Below are 22803 nucleotides of genomic sequence, written 5' to 3'. Positions count from 1 at the left end.
ACATAGATCAATGGAACAGAATAGAGAACCCAGAATTGGACCCTCAACTCTATGGCCAACTAATCTTTGACAAAGCAGGAAAGAATATCCAACAGAAAAAAGACAGTCTCTTCAGTAAGCGGGGTTGGGAAAATGCGACAGCCAGATGCAGAATGAAACTGGACCACTTTCTTACAACATACACAAAAATAAATTCAAAATGGATGAAAGACCTAATATAAGACAAGAATCCATCAAAATCCTAGAGGAAAACACAGGCAACAATCTCTTGACCTTGGCCACAGCAACTTCTTGCTAGACACATCTCCAAAAGCAAGAGAAACAAAAGCAAAAATGAACTATTGAAACTTCATCAAGATAAAAAGCTTTTGCACAGCAAAAAGTCAACAAAACTAAAAGGTAACTATGGAATGGGAGAAGATATTTGCAAATGTCTTCTCAGATAAAGGGCTAGTATTCAAAATCTATAAAGAAGTTATTAAATTCAACACCCAAGAGATGGAGAGGAGAAGGGAGTTGGGGGAAATTGGAGGGGGAGACGAACCATGAGAGACTGTGGACTCTGCACAAAACTCTGAGGGTTTTGGAGGGGCGGGGGATGGGAGATTGGGTGAGCCTGGTAGTCGGTATTATGAAGGGCACGTATTGCATGGAGCACTGGGTGTGGTGCATAAGCAATGAATTCCGGAACACTGAAAAGAAATTTTAAAAATAAATAAAAATTTTTTTAAAAATTCAACACCCAAAAAAACAAAAAAATCTGGTCAAGAAATGGGCAGAAGACATGAACAGACATTTCTCCAAAGAAGACACACAAATGGCCAACAGACACATGAAAAAATGCATATAACCACATGAGACACCACCTTACAGTGACCAGAATGGCTAAAATTAACAAGTCAGGAAACAACAGATGTTGGTGAGGATGCGGAGAACGGGGGGATGTAAACTGGTGCAGCCTCTCTGGAAAACAGTATGGAGGATCCTCAAAAAGTTAAAAATAGAGCTACCCTATGACCCAGCAATTGTACTACTAAGTATTTATCCAAAGGATATAAACATAGTGATTTGAAGGGGCACATGCACTCCAATGTTTATAGCAGCAATGTCCACAATAGCCAAACTATGGAAAGAGCCCAGTTGTCCATTGACAGATGAGTGGATAAAGAAGTTGTGGTATATATATATATACACACAATAAAATATGACTCAACCATCAAAAAGAATGAAATCTTCCCATTTGCATCGATGTGGATGGAGCTAGAGTGTACTATGCTAAGCAACATAAGTCAGTCAGAGAAAGACAAATACCATATGATTTCCCTCATGTGGAATTTAAGAAACAAAACAGATGAACATAAAGGAAAGGCAAGAAAAATAAAGTAAGATGAAAACAGAGAGGGAGACAAGCCATAAGACACTCTGAACTATAGGAAACAAACAGAGGGTTGATGGAGGGAAGGTGGGTGGAAGGATAGGGTAACTGCGTGGTGGACATTAAGGAGGGCACGTGAATATATGAGCACTGGGTGTTACATGCAACTGATGAATCGCTAAATTTTACCTCTGAAACTAATAATGCAGTGTATATTAGTTAATTTGAATTTAAATATTTTTTTTAAATAGAGAAATCACCCCTACCTGTCCCCGGTCACGCACAAGACCACTAAGGATGCCCGATGAAGCAATGGTGGTCTCATAGAGAGTGTACCCAAAGGACTGTCCATTTCCATTATTTACTGGCAGGTTTTCCATATTGACTGGTTTTTCAGAATTGACTGGCTGCATAGAGGAGAATATGGGGAGATAAGGCTAGGCAGAGAAGAAAAGAGGCAGCAACCTCACCTTGAGACTTCTGGGGGAGTGCAGGGTAACAGACAGATCCCCACCTGGGAATAGGGGGTTGGGGGAAGAGGCCCTCTAACCTTTTCTTCTAGTTTGACCTCTCACTATACAAACATGGAGAGCCAATCCAGCTGATAGGCTCTCCAAGCTCCAAAATTCTGATTTTTGACTTCTCATCTCATTAGCCCTATGGCTGTCCAGGATCAAAGGGATGGCAGATGTATGATAACAATAGAACAAAGCCTGGAAATGTACCAGACCTGTAGCCTTTCAACCTGCCTTCATTTCTACATCACTGCACTCCATTGGGTCAGCTCCAGGGGTGCACCCTCTTCTCAGAGGGGATACAGCCCATTCACATGCCTCTTTACCCTCCTCCCTGTCCACCAAGGCTGGAGAGAGACTACTACCTACTGTATTACCCAGTTTTTCTTCAAGTTCTTTTTGTTCCTTTCCACTCCATACCCTAACTCAAGTTTATTCTCTTTCCTCTGAGCTCTAAAGTCAGAGTGGACCTTAAAGCTATCAAGCACTCGTTTTTCTCCCTCCACAGTCCCACTGGCCCACCTAGTGACAGTCCCAGCTTCCCTGCCCCAAGGCACTCACCTCCTCCATGTACTTCAGGGCGTCCCACAGTGACAGGTATAAATATGGTCTCAAGGGCTCATATGCAGTCTTGGGAAGAAGGTCAGGTTGGGGAGGAAGAGGGACACCTGCAACACAGACAATAGGGTCATCCCAAGAGGACCCAAAATCACTGCCACCTCAAACCTCCCCAGGCCCTGGCTCCTTTCCGCAGTTCAATGTGCTCCTTTATCCTAGAGCCAAGAGGGAAACATTCTTAGACTGCTTGGCCCCACTTAGAAAAGCACCACAGGGGTGGGGGGGGAGGTGCAGGGGACTTGACTTCCTCATATCCTCAGGAGTCTTAACACCCATTGGAAGGTGAAGCTGGTGACACACAGACCATAATAAAGAAAACAGTCTCTCAAATTTGCCTGTCCTTGTCTAGGGACATTCTTGCATACAAGTCAACTGGGGTTGAGGTAGGGTAGTGAAGAACTAACTCTTTAGGGAGTCTCAGAGCAAAAAGGGCCCAAGTTGGTGCTTGAGTCTTCTGTCTTCCGGGTACCTGAGATAGAGCCAAAAAAACCTCGGAGCTTGAAGTACTTGGCTGTGTAATCCCCAGCCTCTGTCAGCACTGCATCATAGTCTGCAAGACACCAGAATGCTGTCACTAGTCACCTGTGTCACAGAACAGTGTCCACAGCAGCAAAAAGAGAAAGGAGAAGCTGGGTAAGGCAGCAGGGTCCTCACCCCAGCAATTTGGGAGGCACAACCCTTTTGTGTTGTGTGAGCCATGAGTCCAAATACAATAAGTACTAAACACTATGAAGTACCACCAACAGTGCCATGGCCATGGCATGACCCACAATTTTCTGCATCTTGCCTGACTTCAGGGGACTGTCAACCTAAAGGATTCAGAGGTCACACATTTCAAGGGCCTGAGTAGGGAGAAGAGGCTACCTTCATCAAAGGACCTTCCCTCACCCTGGCTGTACCTCTCCCTTCCTCCAGTGACTTCCAAAGGCTCATAGGCATGTCAGTGGGATTCAGTACCTCCTACTGCTCTATAAGTTTAAACCTGATAATCCGAGCAAAACCATCCCTTCCTCAGGCACTGTAGAACCAAATGCATTAAAGGTGCCAGACACTGCCCCTAAAGGACTCTGCATAAAAAGCTCCAAACATGCAAATGTGGGGTGTTCCACGAAGGGCCAGTGTTGGGGAATACTTGCCATAGCTGGTGACATCAGATTTATATTCATGAAAGTGCATGGCTCCATTTATGAAGCCAAAGTTGGTACCTCCATGGAACATGTAGAGGTTGATGGAGGAGCCAGCATCGAGGATGGCAGACACTGTTTTTAGAACCTCTGCAGGAGGAGGGGAGAAAGGGGATGTGCAGAGTGAATCAAAGTTTAGGATGAGCCACAAGTCCTGTTGACATCTCAGCTTTCCTGATCTCCCCCCAACCCCATCAAATTCAACTCCCTAGCTCTGCCTTTCAGCTTCCACTAGAGCTGCAATCACAGAAGATGAAGGGTATGAAGAGAAAAGGGCCAGCAAACACCAAAGCCCCGGAGCTGAAGCCTAGCCTTCTAGTTGTTTGTTCCACCATGGCCAAGTCTCCAATGACTATGGTCTGAACAATGGCAGCCTTCTACCTCCACACTTCTCAACAATTACTCACACTTGGTAAGGTGCAAAAGACTGGACTCCTAATTGCAGCTGTAATTTCTGACCACCTCCTCAATCCCGCCTCTATTATAGAATTAACCAAAAATGTGAACGATAACATCAAAGGAGAAATATACAGTATTAACATACACACACACACACACACACACACATAGGCAATCAGATTGACAAATATTAAAAATTATTTTAATAACCAGTGTCAATAAATCTGTGGGAAATATGTATTCTCATTTAATAATAGTAAGAATTGCTATAGTCTTCTGAAAGAGCAGTTTGGTACATATATATCAAAATTGAATTAATGCAGCATTCCACTGGTTAAGGAATTCTATTGGTTATCCTAGGGCACTAATATGCCAGGTATGCAAAACTGGATGTTCAAGCATGGTCGCTGCAATGGCATTCAATTAACAAAAACCACTGGAAACAACCTAAATGTTCATCAATAAGAAAATGGCTAAATAAATTGTGGTTTAATCATCAATACTACAGCGTTCTTTTTGTTCTTTAAAAGGTGATGGAATCTCTCATAGAAGGCTGTTCATTTGTGTCGATCAGGGCACAAGCAAGTAACAAAGAGCAGATAGGACTGCAAGTGTCCATATCTCTGTGCATGCGTATAGGGCTGCAGAGAGACACACAGAACTGCCTGCACAGTATACAACTGACCCTCAAACGATACGGGTTTGAGCTGCACAGCTCCACTTATGCATGATTTCTTACAGTACAGTGCTGTAAAGTATTTTTTTCTTTCTTATGATCTTCTTCATAACCCTGTCTTTTCTCTAGCTGGCTTTATCATAACAATACAGTATATGATACAGATAACATACAGAATATGTGTTAATCAATTATATGCTATCAGTAGATCTCTGGTCAATAGTAGGTTATTAGTTGTTAAGTTTGGGAGGAGTCAAAGTTATACCCAGACTTCAAGTGTGCAGGGGGTCAGCACCACTACCTGCCTCATTGTTCAAAAGTCAACTGTATGTGTTTTCTCTGGGCTCTGGGCTTTTTATTTCTTCTTCCTACATTTTCTGTATTTGCTGGGTGTTTGCAATAGGCATGCACTGCTTATCTAATTATAAAAACATGATAAAGCAGTGTTAAGGGTCCTACCATTCACATCAAATGTCAGGACATGTGACTCTGGAATATCAACAGCTGATTATGACATGCAGATAATCCAGGAGTCTTGTACCCTACAGCTCATTTACATCAATTAGCAGGTTATTTGGAACTGATTTTTATTTCATAGGTCAATACATATGCTGGGTTTAGGTACCGCAAAGCACTTACCAGAAGAATCCAGGATGTTGTGTGGGCCTCCCCACGAGTCAAACCACCCTGTCCAGTACTCCATCACCATCTTGGGCTGAACCCTCTGGGCATCACAAAATGAGAAGTTAGCTGGCCAAAAGAGGCAAGGGGGAGTTCTTCCTTCAGGGAAATCCCAGCCCTTCTACCCTTCCAAATCTTCCCTGACCACACACTCCTTGCTGTAAGAGCCATCAAAAGCAGTGCACAGGTGAGGACCAAAGGCATCTGCACCAGCTTATCTTCCACATGTGGCCTCCACACTGCAGGTAGAAAGTGGAATGAACTATCAAAGCTGGTGCAAGAGACCCTGATGCCTTAATGTGGTTTTAATGTTACATACGGAGCTGGCAAGAGAACACAGGGATATAAGCCTGCATCAGAATGCAGCATGTACTCTGGAAGACTTTTCCTACATGGCTTTCTGGGTCAAGCCACATTTTGCCTATCCTCTCTCAGGGAAAGAGAATGTTCTAACAGGGTAATTCCATTTCTGACAGGCACCCCAGAGACGCAGACCCCTCAGCTGCTGTTTCCCTTTAGCTGGAAGAGTCAGAGGGCTGTAGAGTGGGCCCCTCTCTGAGGTCTAGCTTAAACATAAGTTTACAAAACTGGACAAGAAAATCAGGGAGTTATTTAGCACAGTGAGTCATGGTACAGGCCCTGCAGCCTCAGAATCTGGCTTCATACCTTGGCTAGGATGTTTGATAACAATTAAGTCCTTAATATTACTTCAGAATACTGCCTTTGGTGCGGGGTTGCCCCAGGGATGTAGAAACGATTCCCAGAACCATGCTCCACTGTACTGTTACTATGCTGTGTTTGTGGGAGCACCAGAGCATCAGGGGGGAGATATAAGGACTAACATGCTGGTGTTTCAGGTTCCGCACCACAGAGCTGTCCTCATTCATCAAGTACTTTCTCCATTAGTGATGGCCTTACATTTAGAGGGCAACACATACAGAGCAACAAAATCTGTTCCAGACTCATGGGGTAGATTTATTATCTGCTGAGGAGGAGATACCAACCATGCCAGAGGAAAAGCCAAAGTAGTCACAATAATTTTTTTAGCAAGGCTGGTGGCTGTCTACCTCCCAAGAAGGGGATACACTGTACCATGTTTAAGTCCCTAAGGGAGAAGTAGATTCTCTGTGCCACATGTCAATAGTCTCCACAGCTAGGAGGGGGCTCCCTGACTTGAGGGTGCCAGGGTCAAGTACTGGGGCGCCCACCAGTGGGCGCTGCCTTGCATGTTGTGGTTAAGAGCTGAAGTTCTGCCTCAGTCAGACTGTGCTCTGCCTCCTCACGTGCCACTTACTGGGTGCTCTTTTTGTTCTTAAATCTGTCTCCTTAACTACACAACCATGACCACAGTAGCCAGCTGACCTGGTTCCTGGGAGAATTACATGAAATAATGCACATAAAGCCTTTAGCACATGGTGCCTAACACTTGGAAAGTACTCAAGAAACACTCATGTTAATTATCTCCATCACTGGACATGCACAGGAGGGCGCAGTGGGTTGCTGTTGGACATCCCGAAGTTTAGGAGAGCTGTGCCTGTCCTGTTTGATCATCCAAAGCAGACTCTGATCGAAGTCCCCTTTCTTGACGAAAACAGACATCACTGAACTGCGGACAGAAAGGCCGTTTAATGAGCCTGTCTGTCAGCAGGATGACCCGGCCTGGGTACATAGGTGTGGGGCCCCTATCTAAGGATGACCATAAAGGAAACAACATGAAACCTTGCTTTCCTGGGTGCTTTCCAAATATTACTTCATTTGATCCTCAAACAACCCCATGAGTAGGTACTATCATCATCCCCACTTCATAGAAGAGGAAAGAGAAGCACAGAGAGGTGACACTCTCTATCCAGTGGGCAGAGATTGCTCACAGTGTTCTATACCTGCCTTAGACAGCACTCAAGTACGATCCTATTTAGTTGCTGGGCAATTGTTTCTTTTTGTTTATCTCCCCAGGTAGGTCACAAACCCCATAAGGGCAAAAACCTGCCATCTTAGTCACCACAAGGTAACAGGGCCTAGACACATTCCACACACAGAGCTGGCACTCAGTCAACACTGGAGGAAGGAAAGAAAGGAAAAAGTGGCTAGACCTGGGCCCTCTGGGAGAAACTGTCTCTCCCTTCACTGGCCTAACAAAGTCTGCCTGGCATCAGGTCCCATCCTGTCTCTTCTCTTCCTGGTCACCCTCCTTGCACATTCTACTTATCCTCCTAAACTTAGGTAGTAGCCACATCATACACACAGGTGGCCCTCATGCTCCACAGCTTCACACTCCTCTGGTGATTTCATATGGATGTGCCTTTGGGCCTACTTCTGCTCCAAGAAATGAACAGGTAGAATGGAGAACAGCCCCAGCATCTCTGCATTTATGGGGGATACTCATGTTCCAATACCTCCACAGTAGACCCGGGCAATCAATGCCTACACCTAATAGGTGGTGACAGTTTGGGGCATTCACACCCTTCAGTAAGTCACAGTGAGAAATGGGGCCCCAGCTCTGTGACTGGGCTGCCACTACCATGGCCAGATCCCATTGGCCTCCTAAGGAGAAACATGTGAACTCAAGGGAAGAGAAATCAATCAGAATAGGATTTAACTATAAATTCCCATCAACCTGAAGGATGTGAACCTTATACTCAGAAACTCCTCTCTTTTGTGACCTGGAATGGCCCATCTTGCTGATGACAATGATTTTTCTAAGCCCAGGGGGGTCTTACGGGTTAAGGTCAGACACACACAGTATAGGTCAGGAAAGTTTCTCTCCTCAATCGCAAAATGAGCATATCTGGGGCTAATGGAGTCCACAGAATTCTAGTCCAGAGCCTCTGTGAACACACTAAGCCTAGGCCTCCAAAAAGGGCCCCTTTCTCAAGAGGCAAGAAATCACATCCATGCATCAGTCTATACAACACCACCTTGGAGAAACACTTACACTCCTACAGCGCTTCCCTACCTGAGGGCATGTCAACACAGGGGCCACAGGGGTTGAGAGTCACAGTGCAGAAGGTTGGCTGTGAGGTGAAAGTCTGAGTGAGCCCAGAGTCCTTCTCTCCCAGAGCCCTGGGTATAGCTGCAGGTACCTCACAGCACTGTACACTTCCTGACAGAGGCTCCACTTAGCTCTAGGACTTTCTACATGCATGCCAAGCAGAGCAAACAGCTCCCCCTGGGCCAGACTTACCTGCACACTTAAGAGAAAGTTGGTTAATAACTGCAGCTCATGGTGTGACTGCAAGTTGATGGTGGCCAGCACTGTGAATGGGAAGGAGAAAGAGAAACAAAGCATGTCTTAAAGGCAAGGAGACTTTCTGAGCTAAGCCAGACCTTTCCCAATTTACCAGCAAAATAAATTAACCTTGGCATTGTTTCCCACCTCCAATTAGAGTTTAGTTCCTCGGATGTCAAGAGATTCATCTTGTTCCTCTCAGAAACTCCACCACTCAGCACAGAGCTTACAGGGCAATCATTCACTAGGCATCTGTTCTTGACTAATGTAATTTTTACAAGCAGAGGGTACATTTCTGGTGATTATTCTTTCATAGGAGCCTAGAGTCTGATCTTTGTTTTGCATCTCAAGCATCTAGTGCAAAGTAATGATCTAAATGAAGACTCCCCTTTTATTTCTTTTTTTTTTTTTAAAGATTTTATTTATTTATTTGACAGAGAGAAATCACAAGTAAGCAGAGAGGCAGGTAGAGAGAGAGGAGGAAGCAGGCTCCCTGCTGAGCAGAAAGCCCAATGTGGGGCTCGAACCCAGGACCTGGGATCATGACCTGAGCCGAAGGCAGCGGCTTAACCCACTGAGCCACCCAGGCGCCCCACCCCTTTTATTTCTTAAATGAGGGCTAATTTTCTATTCCATCCCACAATGTGTCCATTTTTTAGTTTAAAGTTATATATTTTTTTAAAGATTTTATTTATTTATTTGACAGACAGAGATCACAAGTAGGCAGAGAGGCAGGCACAGAGAGAGAGAGGAGGAAGCAGGCTCCCTGAAGAGCAGAGAGCCCGATGTGGGGTTCGATCCCAGGACACTGGGATCATGACCTGAGCCAAAGGCAAAGGCTTTAACCCACTGAGCCACCCAGGTGCCCCGGGTTTAAAGTTATATTTTAAATGGCATCAGTGAAATGTATGCCCAAGAAAGATGTGCTACGTTTGGCCTACCCCAGCGCAGAACTTGGCTTCTAAGGCTCCTTGCCTCCCTGTTGTCTGCTTAGACAGCAGGCCTCACATGGACTGGGTTTGGCCTGAGCTCCAGCAGGTCTGGGAATGCATGAAAGAGATTAAGCAAGCCTGCCAAGCTGGCTACCCTGATACTCTCCTATTGGACATAAGCTACTGATTACCAGTGATTAAAAACAAACAAACAATACCTGAGGCTCCAGGAGGTCAAATAACTTGCCTCAAGATCACACAACTGGTAAGCAACAGAGTAGGGCTGCAACCCAGGCCCATCGGACACTGACCCATTGTCCTGTGATAGCACCATCCTCCAGCAAGCCACTGGATAAGACCCTACATCCAGACCCCTTCTCACCTAAAGGAGGAACCTCAAAGACAGGAGGCCTGTCTGAAAATAAGCAAGCAGAAATCTCAGAAGTGAACAGGATTAGCATGGCTAACAACATGGCATCTATTCCTAGCCTTCCTGAATCCTCACTAATATAAAAATAAAGGAATCCAAAGGTGGAAGGCCATAAAGAACAACATCTAGAGAGGAGACAAAGCAGAGAGGAAGTTTCAGGAAAATCTCAGGAGGCTGCAAAGAGCAGTGGGTCAGTGAATGGCCCAGGAGAGTGGAAGAAGCTTCAACCAGCTCCCCAATTCCAGCTGCAGTCCTTGTCTCACATCCCAGGCTCTGTGCAGCCAGGAGCACACTTCCCTCCCCTGCCTCACACACTCCTCAAACCTCTTCTCCACTGGAGCCCTACCTCCAGGGGACCACATTCTCTGGGAAAGCTGATGCCAGGTGTCTCCAGGTTGGAATTGGCACAGCAAAGTGTGAAATAAGGGATGTGCTGCGGATCAGTAAGGGCCATATCAGCCAAAGTATTCCTGTCCATATCTCCTGCTGGATCCCAGGATAGCTATAGCAACAGACCAAAGGATTTGTCCCTGCAAACACTTAATAGAGCTAAAGACAGTATCTCCAACCGCCAACATTTGGCCTTCCCTCCTGGAAAGAGCACACCCAGCCCAATCACCCCACTGGGAAGCACACCTTCCCCAGCCCCTTCTGGCACTCAGCTTCCAACTGGCCATTTAGTGCCTCCTTTTTAAACTGCTCAGTCAAGAGCCAGACAATTGAGAAAATCCCCTCACATGGAAGACTGAGAAGAACTGGTAAACATATATATATAAAGTAAAATATCCTCAAAGCAAAGTAAGAAAGATAGTGTCCATTTAAAAAGTATGCCATGAGAAAAGAAATATATTCAAGAAAACAAGATGCAGGAAATAAGAGAAGGATTACATGACAGAACTTGAGGAAGTCACCCAAAAAGTGGAACTAAAGGGCAGAGATACATCAAAAAGATAAGCAACTTAGAGAATAGATATGAGAGTCCAATCTACAAATAACAGGAGTGATCAAAAGATAGAAAAAAGAAAGGAAAGCATACCAAAAAAATGCACTAACTGGATATTCCACTGACAAGTACCACAACTGTGTCAATTCAAATAGCGCACAAAAGTTCCACAGAAGAAAAAAAAATCCCATACCAAAGAACATCATTGTGAAATACCAGGATACGAGGATTAAGAGAAAATCCTGTTATTTTCTAGAATGGGAAGGAAACACACACACACACACCCCAACAACAACATATAAAAGGATCAGGAACCAGAATGTCCTTGTACTTCAGCAGTGACTGCGGGTGCTAGAAAATCTGGGCACAGTGCAGAGAAGGGATGGGGCAGGAGACCCAGAGCTCAGCCTCCCTCCAGTGAAGCCAGGTAGCGGGCTTCCATCAGGTCAGGGGTGGTGGGGTCTCAGACCCACCGGACTTGACACAGAATCCGATATATACAGGTATTTGGAACACGTGTGACAGGAGTTTGGGAAATCTTTGGTAAAGGGTTTATTTTATTTTTTAAAAAGATTTTATGTATTTATTTGACAGAGAGAACACAAGTAGGCAGAGAGAGAGAGAGAGAGAAGCAGGCTTCCTGCTGAGCAAAGAGCCCGATGGAGGACTTGATCCCAGGACCCTGAGATCATGACCTGAGCAGAAGGCAGCGGCTTAACCCACTGAACCACCCAGGCGCCCTAAAGGGTTTGTTTTAAAGAGAAGGTGTAGGGAACACCTAAAATTAATGTAACATGTGTCAGCTGTGTGTGTGTCAAGTCAAATTTTAAAAAATAACAATAAAAGAGAAAGGGGAGAGAAAAGAGAATTGAAAGAAAAATAAACGGGATAAATACACCGAAAGTGAAAACTAACCCCACCGAAAGCGAGCCATTTCACAAATACTGCCCCGAACACCGCTCGCACCGCAGCACCGGATCAGAATAGCCGGAAGGCGCCGGCCAGGGTCGCGGCTGGGGAGGAGAAGGAGGCGGCAGCATTTCTGGTATCTTCACTTTACACTTTACTTTAATTACGTTTTTAAGTAATTGAGAAAAGTTCTGCGGACAGCAGGCAGAGCTCAGGAGGTCAGGGCTGGGGTGCATGGCACCAGGAGGGAAGGGAGGGAAGGGAGGGAAGGGCGGGGGGGTGGCCAACGCCGGAGGTAGAGGAGGGTAAGGAGATGAAGGGGCACGCGGGGCGGGGCGACGGGGAGGGAGGCTGCACCGAGAGGGCGGAGGCAGGGAGACAGGCAAGGCGGGGGCAGAGGCAAGCCGTGGAGGGTTGGAGGGAGGCGGCACCTAGAGGACAGAGGCGGGGAGGCGCGGAGGCGAGGAGACGGGTGGGGGGCGGGGAGGGAGGGGTGCGGAGGCGGGGAGGCCCCCCCCCTTTTTAAAAAGGGGGGACGGCGGGGGGTGGGGGGGCGGCGGGAATGCGGGTGGGGGGGCACGGCGGGGGCGGGCCTTGGAGGAGGGCCTGGAGTCCCGCGGCCAGCCTCGCTGACTCCCTCCATGCCCTGGAGGCCTTGCTCAGGACCTTGCTGACGCGCTAAACCTATGCAGCAGCCTCCAAAAGGGTCTTGCCTGCCGGCCCTGGCCGCAGCCCCTCCCAGGCCCCCCGGAAGACTGGGCCGGCGGAGGCTTTGGAAGCGGCCAGAAGGGGACAGTGCCATCGCGTGGAAGTGGCGGGAATCGCTGCTGGTCCTTGAGAAACCCAGTGGGTTTGGGGAAAGGGACTGACTTCTCTTGCACATTCATCCAAGTCACACCCTGAGTGCCCCCCGCAGGCCGTCGCTGGCCTAGGGCTGCAGAGATAAAGGCCCTATCTGTTCAGTCTAGTAGAGGGGAGGGCGACGCCGAAGGAACCGGAACCGCGGCGTCTGGCCATGGAGTAAGCTGGTGGGAGCCCTCAGGAAGCATCAGGCAGCTGATAGGAGGCCCTTCCACCACCATCGTCCTTATGAGCATGAACCATGTCCAGGCACAGGGGCACAGCCAAACAAGAGGGAATCCAGGCCCTGGCGGAACTTACAGCCGCAAATAGGTAAATAAAACAAAGAAACTATCTAGAATGTTAGAAGGCAAAAATAAAGCAGGGCCGAGGGGCTGGGTGAACTCCAGAAGAACTCCATTTCAAATGGGTGCTCAGGGGAAGCCTCATTATGGGTGACCAGGCAGAAAAGTGGGAGGATAGGGAACAGCCATAAATGGCTCTGCAGGAAGGCTGGGGGTGTCCAGTATGTTCCAGAAATAGATAGGAAGCCAGGAGGACAGTGGAACAGGATGGCAGGGGGAAGGGGACCAGGAGACACCTAGACAGGTCACAGAGGTCAAAGGCCAAAGGAGGGCCTTTGAGGACTTTCTCATAACTTGTGCTTCAGTCTGAGGAAGGCAAGGTAAACCTGCAGTTAAGGTGAGGCCTGAGGGGATCCAAATGACACTTGCAAATGCTGTCATGTTGAGAAAAAGTTGTGCAGGCGTCAACAGTGAAGAAAGATCAGTTCAGTGCTGTTGCAACAATGCACATGAAAATGATGGTTATAGCGGAAGTGGTAAAACTTACTTGGATCTGGATAAATTTGAAGATAAAACTAAAGATAAAAAGGATTTGCTGGGGCGCCTGGGTGGTTCAGTGGGTTAAAGCCTCTGCCTTCGGCTCAGGTCATGATCTCAGGGTCCTGGGATCAAGTCCCCCATCGGGCTCTCTGCTCAGCAGGGACCCTGCTTCCTCCTCTCTCTCTGCCTGCCCTTCTGCCTACTTGTGATCTCTGGCTGTCAAATAAATAAATAAAATCTTTAAAAAAAAAAAAAAGGATTTGCTGTGTGTCACGCATACACAAATAGAGGCCTGAGAGTGCCTACAAAGTTTAGGGCCTGGGCAACTGGGGGAAATGGAATTGCAATTTACTGAGAAAAAGACTGAAAGTGGGGCAGGCCCTGGGAGGGAGACAGTTCAGTTCCCGGCAGGTTCCACCGATATAAGCAGACTTTCTGAGCGCTGTATGCAATAGGCAGATGTACACATGAGGCAAGAGTTCAGGAAGGTCTCTCATGGTGACATGCGTCTCACACTCATCAGCACACACGTCAGGCTTAAAGGCACCTAGATCATATCACCAGGGCGGTGAATGTAAGGAAAGGAGGAACATTCATTCCAAGGAGTGAGAAGTAAAAAATTTAAATATCAGAACTCAGGGACAGAGAAGTGACCAGTGGGAGATATCAGGTGGGAATAGCCTGTGAGGTCAGAGAAAAACCAAGAAATTGGGTCTCAGACACCAAGGAAGGAAAACACTTCAAGGGAAAGAGACTGATGGTTGCTGACAAAATCAGAGAGGTCAGAGGCGACAAGGACAAGCATTTAAATTTGAAACATGGAAGTCCCTGGCAACCCTGAAAAGAACAGCGGCAGTGAAATGGCAAGGGTGGTAACATGACCCCCACGGTTTAAGAGAGATGGAAAGGAAACAGACTGGAGCAGCCATTGAGCATGGCATGGGGAGATCTCTTGAAGGAGAGCAGAGAAACACAGCAGCCTCTGGATAGGGAAATGAGCCAAGAGAGTTGTTTTAGAAGAGAGAAATAACAACATGTTTATATGCTGATGGGAATGACCCAATAGAGAGAGAAAATCTGATGACCCAGGGCAGAAGCAGGAGTTGCTGGAGCAATGTCCTTGAGTAGCTCAGGGACAAGGGGCTTAGTGCACAAGGGTGAAGCTGGGCCAGTGCCTCTACAGTAACAGGAAGACACTCAGAGTAAGGGGAACAGATGCCCTGTACTTCTGTATAATTGCTGCCCAGCCAGTTGCCATCACCACAGGGGCTACATACCCCCTGGACAGGACAGTGGTCAGCCATCTCCATGATTTTGGCAGAGTTTGACTAAGCCACCCTAACAGGACACCCCATCCTGATTCATCTGCTCTGCCTTCTCTGCGGACATTCAAAAAGACCTTCCTTTAGGATGACCAACTCACCATTCCCGTCTTGCAGTTTGCAGAGCACTATTAGTGTCCTGAGTGAGTGCTCAGCAGAAGTGGGAGACCAGAGATCCGTCTGCCACAGATCCTCCAACCCTCTGAGGCCCAGAACTTCAGGCCCGATGCCATGCAAATGGGAGAAGCTCAGACATCAGGGAAACTCCACTGGTGGCCCAGGCCATTTGGGGAAGAATGCAGAGTGAGGCTAGGGTGCTGCCTCCCACCCTCCCCCCGCACAGCTTCCAGGCAGGCACCTCCATCCATGACTCCCTTTTGCAGGCCATCTTTGTTGTCGGAAGTCAAGAGCAATTCCACAATACCTCGGTCCTCCAAGGCCTGTGGGGGGAAAAGAAAACAAGTCAATATGTCGTTCCTCAGAGTTGGGAAGGGACAGTTAGAAAGGAAAGAAGGAAAGTTTCAAAATAAAGCATTTACTTCACCACGGAAAGTGGACAGAAACCTATCCTGTTTGTGCTCAACATGTTCAACAAAGCTCCTATCAGCTGAAGTCCAGCGGAGGCAAGGGCAGGGCTGTCAGACGCTGGCATCCCTTGGCTGCCACAGATCTGTTGAGGGGCCAGTTCTCGCTAATGTGCTGATCCTAGACCGGCCTATGCAGAGGCCAGCTTGCAGGGGGTCCATGAGCAGGTCAGGACCTCCTGACCCTCCTGACCCTCCAGCTCCCCCCACATCAGAAAGAAGCAGCCCATTCCTCCCCTACACTGGGCCAGGGTGGGCTCTGTTCAACACAGTCACATGCCCAAGACATGCTGCATGTGCCCAGTAGAACAGGAAGATCTCCTCGAAAGTTGTCAATCAAATGAAGAAGTAGAAGGAGCACACGCTGCGCTGAAAGGCAGTAACCATTTTACTACTCAGAGTAACTGCTACATTTATGAACCACTTACAATCATGGCAGGTCTTCTGCTAAATACTTTACATAGACTGTCCTATTCACTCTTCGCAATTAATAACTGTACAGACAAAGAGCCTCAGAGAGGTTGGACAAAGTGTTAAGGGATACAGAGCAAATAAGATAGTATGGACCTGAATCCAGAGTCTATTCACCTTGGAAGGCTCTGCTCTCAGGCTGTGGGCTCTTCTGGATCAGAAACCCCAGCAAGGGGAACTGTCCTCTAATTTTCCCTGCAGATATTTTGACAAGACTACTATTTTAACCAAATTCTTTGGGAAATAGGTGAGATAGAGATAATCTAGTAGGTACATAATGTTCATGTCCAAAACCTACAAGCCAGTAAGGGCAGAGGGGGCCCTAATTCTCAGAAACAACAGAAGCTGCAGAAGTTCAATTCATTAAGCAGGGTGAGAATTTTATTAAAATCTGGACTCGGCACCTCACAACTCTCGACCCAGTCATTTGCCGATATATAACAGGCTTTGCCTCAGTTCCTACCTTACACATACAGCATGGTGTCCGTTGGGAGGGTGTAACCTTCTTTTACAGCTGTACTATTTACACTTGACTTTTCACAGGCATTAATTTATTGACTGCATACCATAAGGGGTAATTACTATTTCCTGAGCACCAGCGAACTGTCAAACAGAGGTAGGGTCTTGTGTCTGTAATCTCACTTTATTCCCAGAGCAGCCTTAGATAAAGGCATTCTTAACTCCACTGAGCACATGAGCTAAGGCTCAAAAAGGTCAGGTGTTCGACCCAAGGTCATCCTATGCTGATGGTGTCTGTATATCAGCAATATCCAGGAAAAGCTGCATGGCAGCTCTAGGAGGGGATCCTCCCAAGAGCTCAGGACAGAGGATGACAGAAGCTGCAGCTTCTCTTTGTGCGTCTGTCTCACATGTGGATACCTTCCCCAGACACCAAAGAAGTTGAACTGGAGAAGCCCCTGAAGGGATTGCACTCTCCCCTCCACCCATCAGCAGAGCTCTCCTTCTCTACAGCTCAGGACTCAGTAAACACCTTCTGGAGAAACCCCAGCATTTGAGAGACAGTCCAAGGAAAGGAGTTACAGTGGGAGAAGCCCTCCTATCCTGAGGCATGGCTGGAATCTTTCTAGCTAATTCAAAGGCAAAGAGGAAGCTGGAAGTGTGATCTAAACAGGCTGCAGTTGGGCTTGACTATCAGAATGGAAGCTGATTCTGGAACTCCCCTTCCCAGCTTTGGGAATGCCTCTTCCTGGAGACAGGCTTGCTCCCTAGAGACAGGGCTTTTTGCAGGTGATAAGAAGGGGGCAAGACTACATGAGAGCCTATAAGCTGGAGTGCTTGAGCCTGTGTGCAGGGACTGAAGTAATTTCCAAATGGAAAATGAATCTGCCTATGACAGCAGAAGAGATGCTGACATCAAGGGCCAAAGCTAAAGCAACTTTAATTAGGTGGATTCCCTAAGGCCACTTACCATTTCCTCAACCCACACCATGGCCTGTCCTTCAAAGTACTATAAAACCACTGCCAATAATCTATCAAAGTCTTATTTACTGACTACTTACTATATGGATAGAATAGTCCTGAGCCAGGTGATCTCATACACATGCACAATTCAGAGAGGCAAATTCTCTCATTAGTCCAACTTCAAAGAAGAGAAAATGGAGGTTTAGAAAAATTAAGGCATTTGCTCAAGGCCTTAGCTACAAATGGATAGAAACCAGAGCAGAGTATATCCCTGTTTTTTTAAGTGTCATCTACCCCTGCCCTACCCTGATCTGCCACACATTAATTCAGTGGTTCTCAAAATAACCCACACATTGGAATAAGAACCCAGAGATTCTTATTTAATTGGTATGGTACATGGCCTGGGCACAGGGATTTTAAAAGTGATGTTCAGGAGGGAGTCAAGATGGCGGAGAAGTAGCAGGCTGAGACTACTTCAGGTGGCGGGAGATCAGCTAAATAGCTTATCTAAAGATTGCAAACACCTACAAATCCAATGGGAGATCGAGGAGAAGAAGAACAGCAACTCTAGAAACAGAAAATCAACCACTTTCTGCAAGGTAGGACTGGCGGAGAAGTGAATCCAAAGCGACGGGAAGATAGACTGCGGTGGGAGGGGCCGGCTCCCGGCAAGCAGCGGAGCAACGGAGCACAAAATGAGGACTTTTAAAAGTCTGTTCCGCTAAGGGACATCGCTCCAGAGGCTTAACTGGGGTGAAGCCCACGCAGGGTCAGCATGGCCTCAGGTCCCGCAGGGTCACAGAAGGATCGGGGGTGTCTGAGTGTCGCAGAGCTTACAGGTATTAGAACGGGGAAGCCGGCTACAGAGACAGAGCTGAGGAGTGAGCTCTAAGCTCGGGGTTACCTTGAACCGGTCGCAGGCTCGGTCAGCTCGGAGCACGGCCGGAGGCAGGGTGAAGGGAGTAATTGGGCGCTGTTCTCTGAGGGCGCACTGAGGAGTGGGGCCCTGGGCTCTCGGCTCCTCCGGGCCGGAGACCGGGAGGCTGCCATCTTCATTCCCGCCCTCCGGAACTCTACGGAAAGCGCTCAGGGAACAAAAGCTCCCGAAAGCAAACCCGATCGGATTACTCAGACCTGCCCAGGTAAGGGCGGTGCAACTCCGCCTGGGGCAAAGACACTTGAGAATCACTACAACAGGCCCCACCCCCAGAAGATCAACGAGAAACCCAGCCAGGACCAAGTTCACCTACCAAGCAGTGCAGTTTCAATACCAAGGAGAGCGGCAGAATTCCAGAGGAGAAGAAAGCAAAGCACGGAACTCATGGCTTTCTCCCCATGATTCTTTAGCCTTGCAGTTCATTTAATTTTTTTTCTTTTTCAATTTTTTTTTTCTTCTTCTGCTAATTTTTTTAACTTTTACCCTTTTCTTTTTTAACGTTTTTTAACTAGTTTAATATATATATTTTTCCCTTTTTATATTTTTTCTTTATTGGTTTTCTTTTTTTAATTGTTTCTTTTTTTTTTTTTTCTGAACCTTTTTATCCCCTTTCTCCCCCCTCACGATTAGGGATCTCTTCTGATTTGGCTAAAGCATATTTTCCTGGGGTTGTTGCCACCCTTTTAGTATTTTACTTGCTCCTTCATATACTCCTATCTGGACAAAATGACAAGGCGGAAAAATTCACAACAAAAAAAAAGAACAAGAAGCAGTACCAAAGGCTAGGGACCTAATCAATACAGACATTGGTAATATGTCAGATCTAGAGTTCAGAATGATGATTCTCAAGGTTCTAGCCGGGCTTGAAAAAGGCATGGAAGATATTAGAGAAACCCTCTCGGGAGATATAAAAGCCCTTTCTGGAGAAATAAAAGAACTAAAATCTAACCAAGTTGAAATCAAAAAAGCTATTAATGAGGTGCAATCAAAAATGGAGGCTCTCACTGCTAGGATAAATGAGGCAGAAGAAAGAATTAGCGATATAGAAGACCAACTGACAGAGAATAAAGAAGCTGAGCAAAAGAGGGACAAACAGCTACTGGACCATGAGGGGAGAATTCGAGAGATAAGTGACACCATAAGACAAAACAACATTAGAATAATTGGGATTCCAGAAGAAGAGGAAACAGAGAGGGGAGCAGAAGGTATATTGGAGAGAATTATTGGGGAGAATTTCCCCAATATGGCAAAGGGAACAAGCATCAAAGTCCAGGAGGTTCAGAGAACCCCCCTCAAAATCAGTAAGAATAGGCCCACACCCCATCACCTAATAGTAAAATTTACAAGTCTTAGTGACAAAGAGAAGATACTGAAAGCAGCCCGGGAAAAGAAGTCTGTAACGTACAATGGTAAAAATATTAGATTGGCAGCAGACTTATCCACAGAGACCTGGCAGGCCAGAAAGAGCTGGCATGATATATTCAGAGTACTAAACGAGAAAAACATGCAGCCAAGAATACTATACCCAGCTAGGCTATCATTGAAAATAGAAGGACAGATAAAAAGCTTCCAGGACAAACAAAATTGAAAGAATTTGCAAACACCAAACCAGCTCTACAGGAAATATTGAAAGGGGTCCTCTAAGCAAAGAGAGACCCTAAAAGTAGTAGATCAGAAAGGAACAGAGACAATATACAGTAACAGTCACCTTATAGGCAATACAATGGCACTAAAATTCATATCTCTCGATAGTTACCCTGAATGTTAATTAATGGGCTAAATGCCCGAATAAAAAGACACAGGGTATCAGAATGGATAAAAAAACAAAATCCATCTATATGTTGCCTACAAGAAACTCATCTTAAACCCGAAGACACCTCCAGATTTTTAAAGTGAGGGGGAGGAAAAGAATTTACCATGCTAATGGACATCAGAAGAAAGCAGGAGTGGCAATCCTTATATCAGATCAATTAGATTTTAAGCCAAAGACTATAATAAGAGATGAGGAAGGACACTATATCATACTCAAAGGAACTGTCCAACAAGAAGATCTAACAATTTTAAATATCTATGCCCCTAACGTGGGAGCAGCCAACTATATAAACCAATTAATAACAAAATCAAAGAAACACATCGACAATAATACAATAATAGTAGGGGACTTTAACACTCCCCTCCCTGAAATGGACAGATCATCCAAGCAAAAGATCAACAAGGAAATAAAGGCCTTAAATGACACACTGGACCAGAGGGACATCACAGATATATTCAGAACATTTCATCCCAAAGCAACAGAATACACATTCTTCTCTTGCGCACATGGAACATTCTCCAGAATAGATAATTCTTGGTCCTAAATCAGGTCTCAACCGTTATCAAAAGATTGGAATCATTCCCTGCATATTTTCAGACCACAATGCTCTGAAGCTAGAACTCGATCACAAGAGGAAATTTGGAAAGAACCCAAATACATGGAGACTAAACAGCATCCTTCTAAAGAATGAATGGGTCAACCAGGAAATTAAAGAATTGAAAAAATTCATGGAAACAAATGATAATGAAAACACAACGGTTCAGAATCTGTGGGACACAACAAAGGCAGTCCTGAGAGGAAAATATATAGCGGTACAAGCCTTTCTCAAGAAACAAGAAAGGTCTCAGGTACACTATCTAACCCTACACCTAAAAGAGCTGGAGAAAGAACAAGAAAGAAAGCCTAAACCCAGCAGGAGAAGAGAAATCATAAAGATCAGAGCAGAAATCAATGAAATAGAAACCAAAAAAACAATAGAACAAATCAATGAAACTAGGAGCTGGTTCTTTGAAAGAATTAATAAGATCGATAAACCCCTGGCCAGACTTATCCAAAAGAAAAGAGAAAGGACCCAAATAAATAAAATCATGAATGAAAGAGGAGAGATCACAACTAACACCAAAGAAATACAGACAATTATAAGAACATACTATGAGCAACTCTACGCCAACAAATTTGACAATCTGGAAGAAATGGATGCATTCCTAGAGACTTATAAACTACCACAACTGAACCAGGAAGAAATAGAAAGCCTCAACAGACCCATAACCAGTAAGGAGATTGAAACAGTCATCAAAAGTCTCCAAACAAACAAAAGCCCAGGGCCAGATGGCTTCCCGGGGGAATTCTACCAAACATTTAAAGAAGAACTAATTCCTATTCTCCTGAAACTGTTCCAAAAAATAGAAATGGAAGGAAAACTTCCAAACTCATTTTATGAGGCCAGCATCACCTTGATCCCAAAACCAGACAAGGATCCCATCAAAAAAGAGAACTACAGACCAATATCCTTGATGAACACAGATGCAAAAATTCTCACCAAAATACTAGCCAATAGGATTCAACAGTACATTAAAAGGATTATTCACCATGACCAAGTGGGATTTATTCCAGGGCTGCAAGGTTGGTTCAACATCCACAAATCAATCAACGTGATACAACACATTAATAAAAGAAAGAACAAGAACCGTATGATACTCTCCATAGATGCTGAAAAAGCATTTGACAAAGTACAGCATCCCTTCCTGATCAAAACTCTTCAAAGTGTAGGGATAGAGGGCACATACCTCAATATTATCAAAGCCATCTATGAAAAACCCACCGCAAATATCATTCTCAATGGAGAAAAACTGAAAGCTTTTCCGCTAAGGACAGGAACACGGCAGGGATGTCCGTTATCACCACTGCTATTCAGCATAGTACTAGAAGTCCTAGCCTCAGCAATCAGACAACAAAAGGAAATTAAAGGCATCCAAATTGGCAAAGAAGAAGTCAAGCTATCACTCTTTTTTTTTTTAAGATTTTATTTATTTATTTATTTATTTGATAGAGAGAGATCACAAGCAGGCAGAGAGGCAGTCAGAGAGAGAGGAGGAAGCAGGCTCCCTGCCGAGCAGAGAGCCCTATGCGGGGCTTGATCCCAGGACCCTGAGATCATGACCTGAGCCGAAGGCAGCGGCTTAACCCACTGAGCCACCCAGGCGCCCCTCAAGCTATCACTCTTCGCAGATGATATGATACTATATGTGGAAAACCCAAAAGACTCCACTCCCAAACTGCTAGAACTTGTACAGGAATTCAGTAAAGTGTCAGGATATAAAATCAATGCACAGAAATCACTTGCATTTCTCTACACCAACAACAAGACAGAAGAAAGAGAAATTAAGGAGTCCATCCCATTTACAATTGCACCCAAAACTATAAGATACCTAGGAATAAACCTAACCAAAGAGACTAAGAATCTATACACAGAAAACTATAAAGTACTCATGAAAGAAATTGAGGAAGACACAAAGAAATGGAAAAATGTTCCATGCTCCTGGATTGGAAGAATAAATATTGTGAAAATGTCTATGCTACCTAAAGCAATCTACACATTTAATGCAATTCCTATCAAAGTACCATCCATTTTTTTCAAAGAAATGGAACAAATAATCCTAAAATTCATATGGAACCAGAAA

General features: G+C 45.7%; 1 protein-coding gene across 4 annotated transcripts in view; it reads right to left on the bottom strand.

Moving 5' to 3' along the window:
- The window catches only part of LOC125079928 (beta-galactosidase-1-like protein 2), a 55316-nt gene that overhangs the window by 7042 nt on the left and 25471 nt on the right, over positions 1-22803 (bottom strand). For 2 of the 4 annotated variants that reach the window (XM_047693664.1, XM_047693662.1), the window contains exons 7-13: positions 15254-15335; positions 8630-8700; positions 5407-5491; positions 3645-3782; positions 2978-3058; positions 2452-2558; positions 1642-1812 (exon numbers count right to left, since the gene is read on the bottom strand). In XM_047693664.1, coding sequence (XP_047549620.1) covers positions 1642-1812; positions 2452-2558; positions 2978-3058; positions 3645-3782; positions 5407-5491; positions 8630-8700; positions 15254-15335 — 735 coding nt within the window. The remainder of the gene's footprint in view (positions 1-1641; positions 1813-2451; positions 2559-2977; positions 3059-3644; positions 3783-5406; positions 5492-8629; positions 8701-15253; positions 15336-22803) is intronic. The other 2 variants (XM_047693665.1, XM_047693663.1) reach the window with 1 other exon arrangement.

Source organism: Lutra lutra, chromosome 10 (genome assembly GCF_902655055.1).
Source record: "Lutra lutra chromosome 10, mLutLut1.2, whole genome shotgun sequence".
In the NCBI taxonomy this organism is placed as follows: Eukaryota; Metazoa; Chordata; class Mammalia; order Carnivora; family Mustelidae; genus Lutra; species Lutra lutra.
The sequence above is the reverse complement of the archived record's forward strand: the minus strand, read 5'-3'. Positions and strand labels throughout refer to the sequence as shown.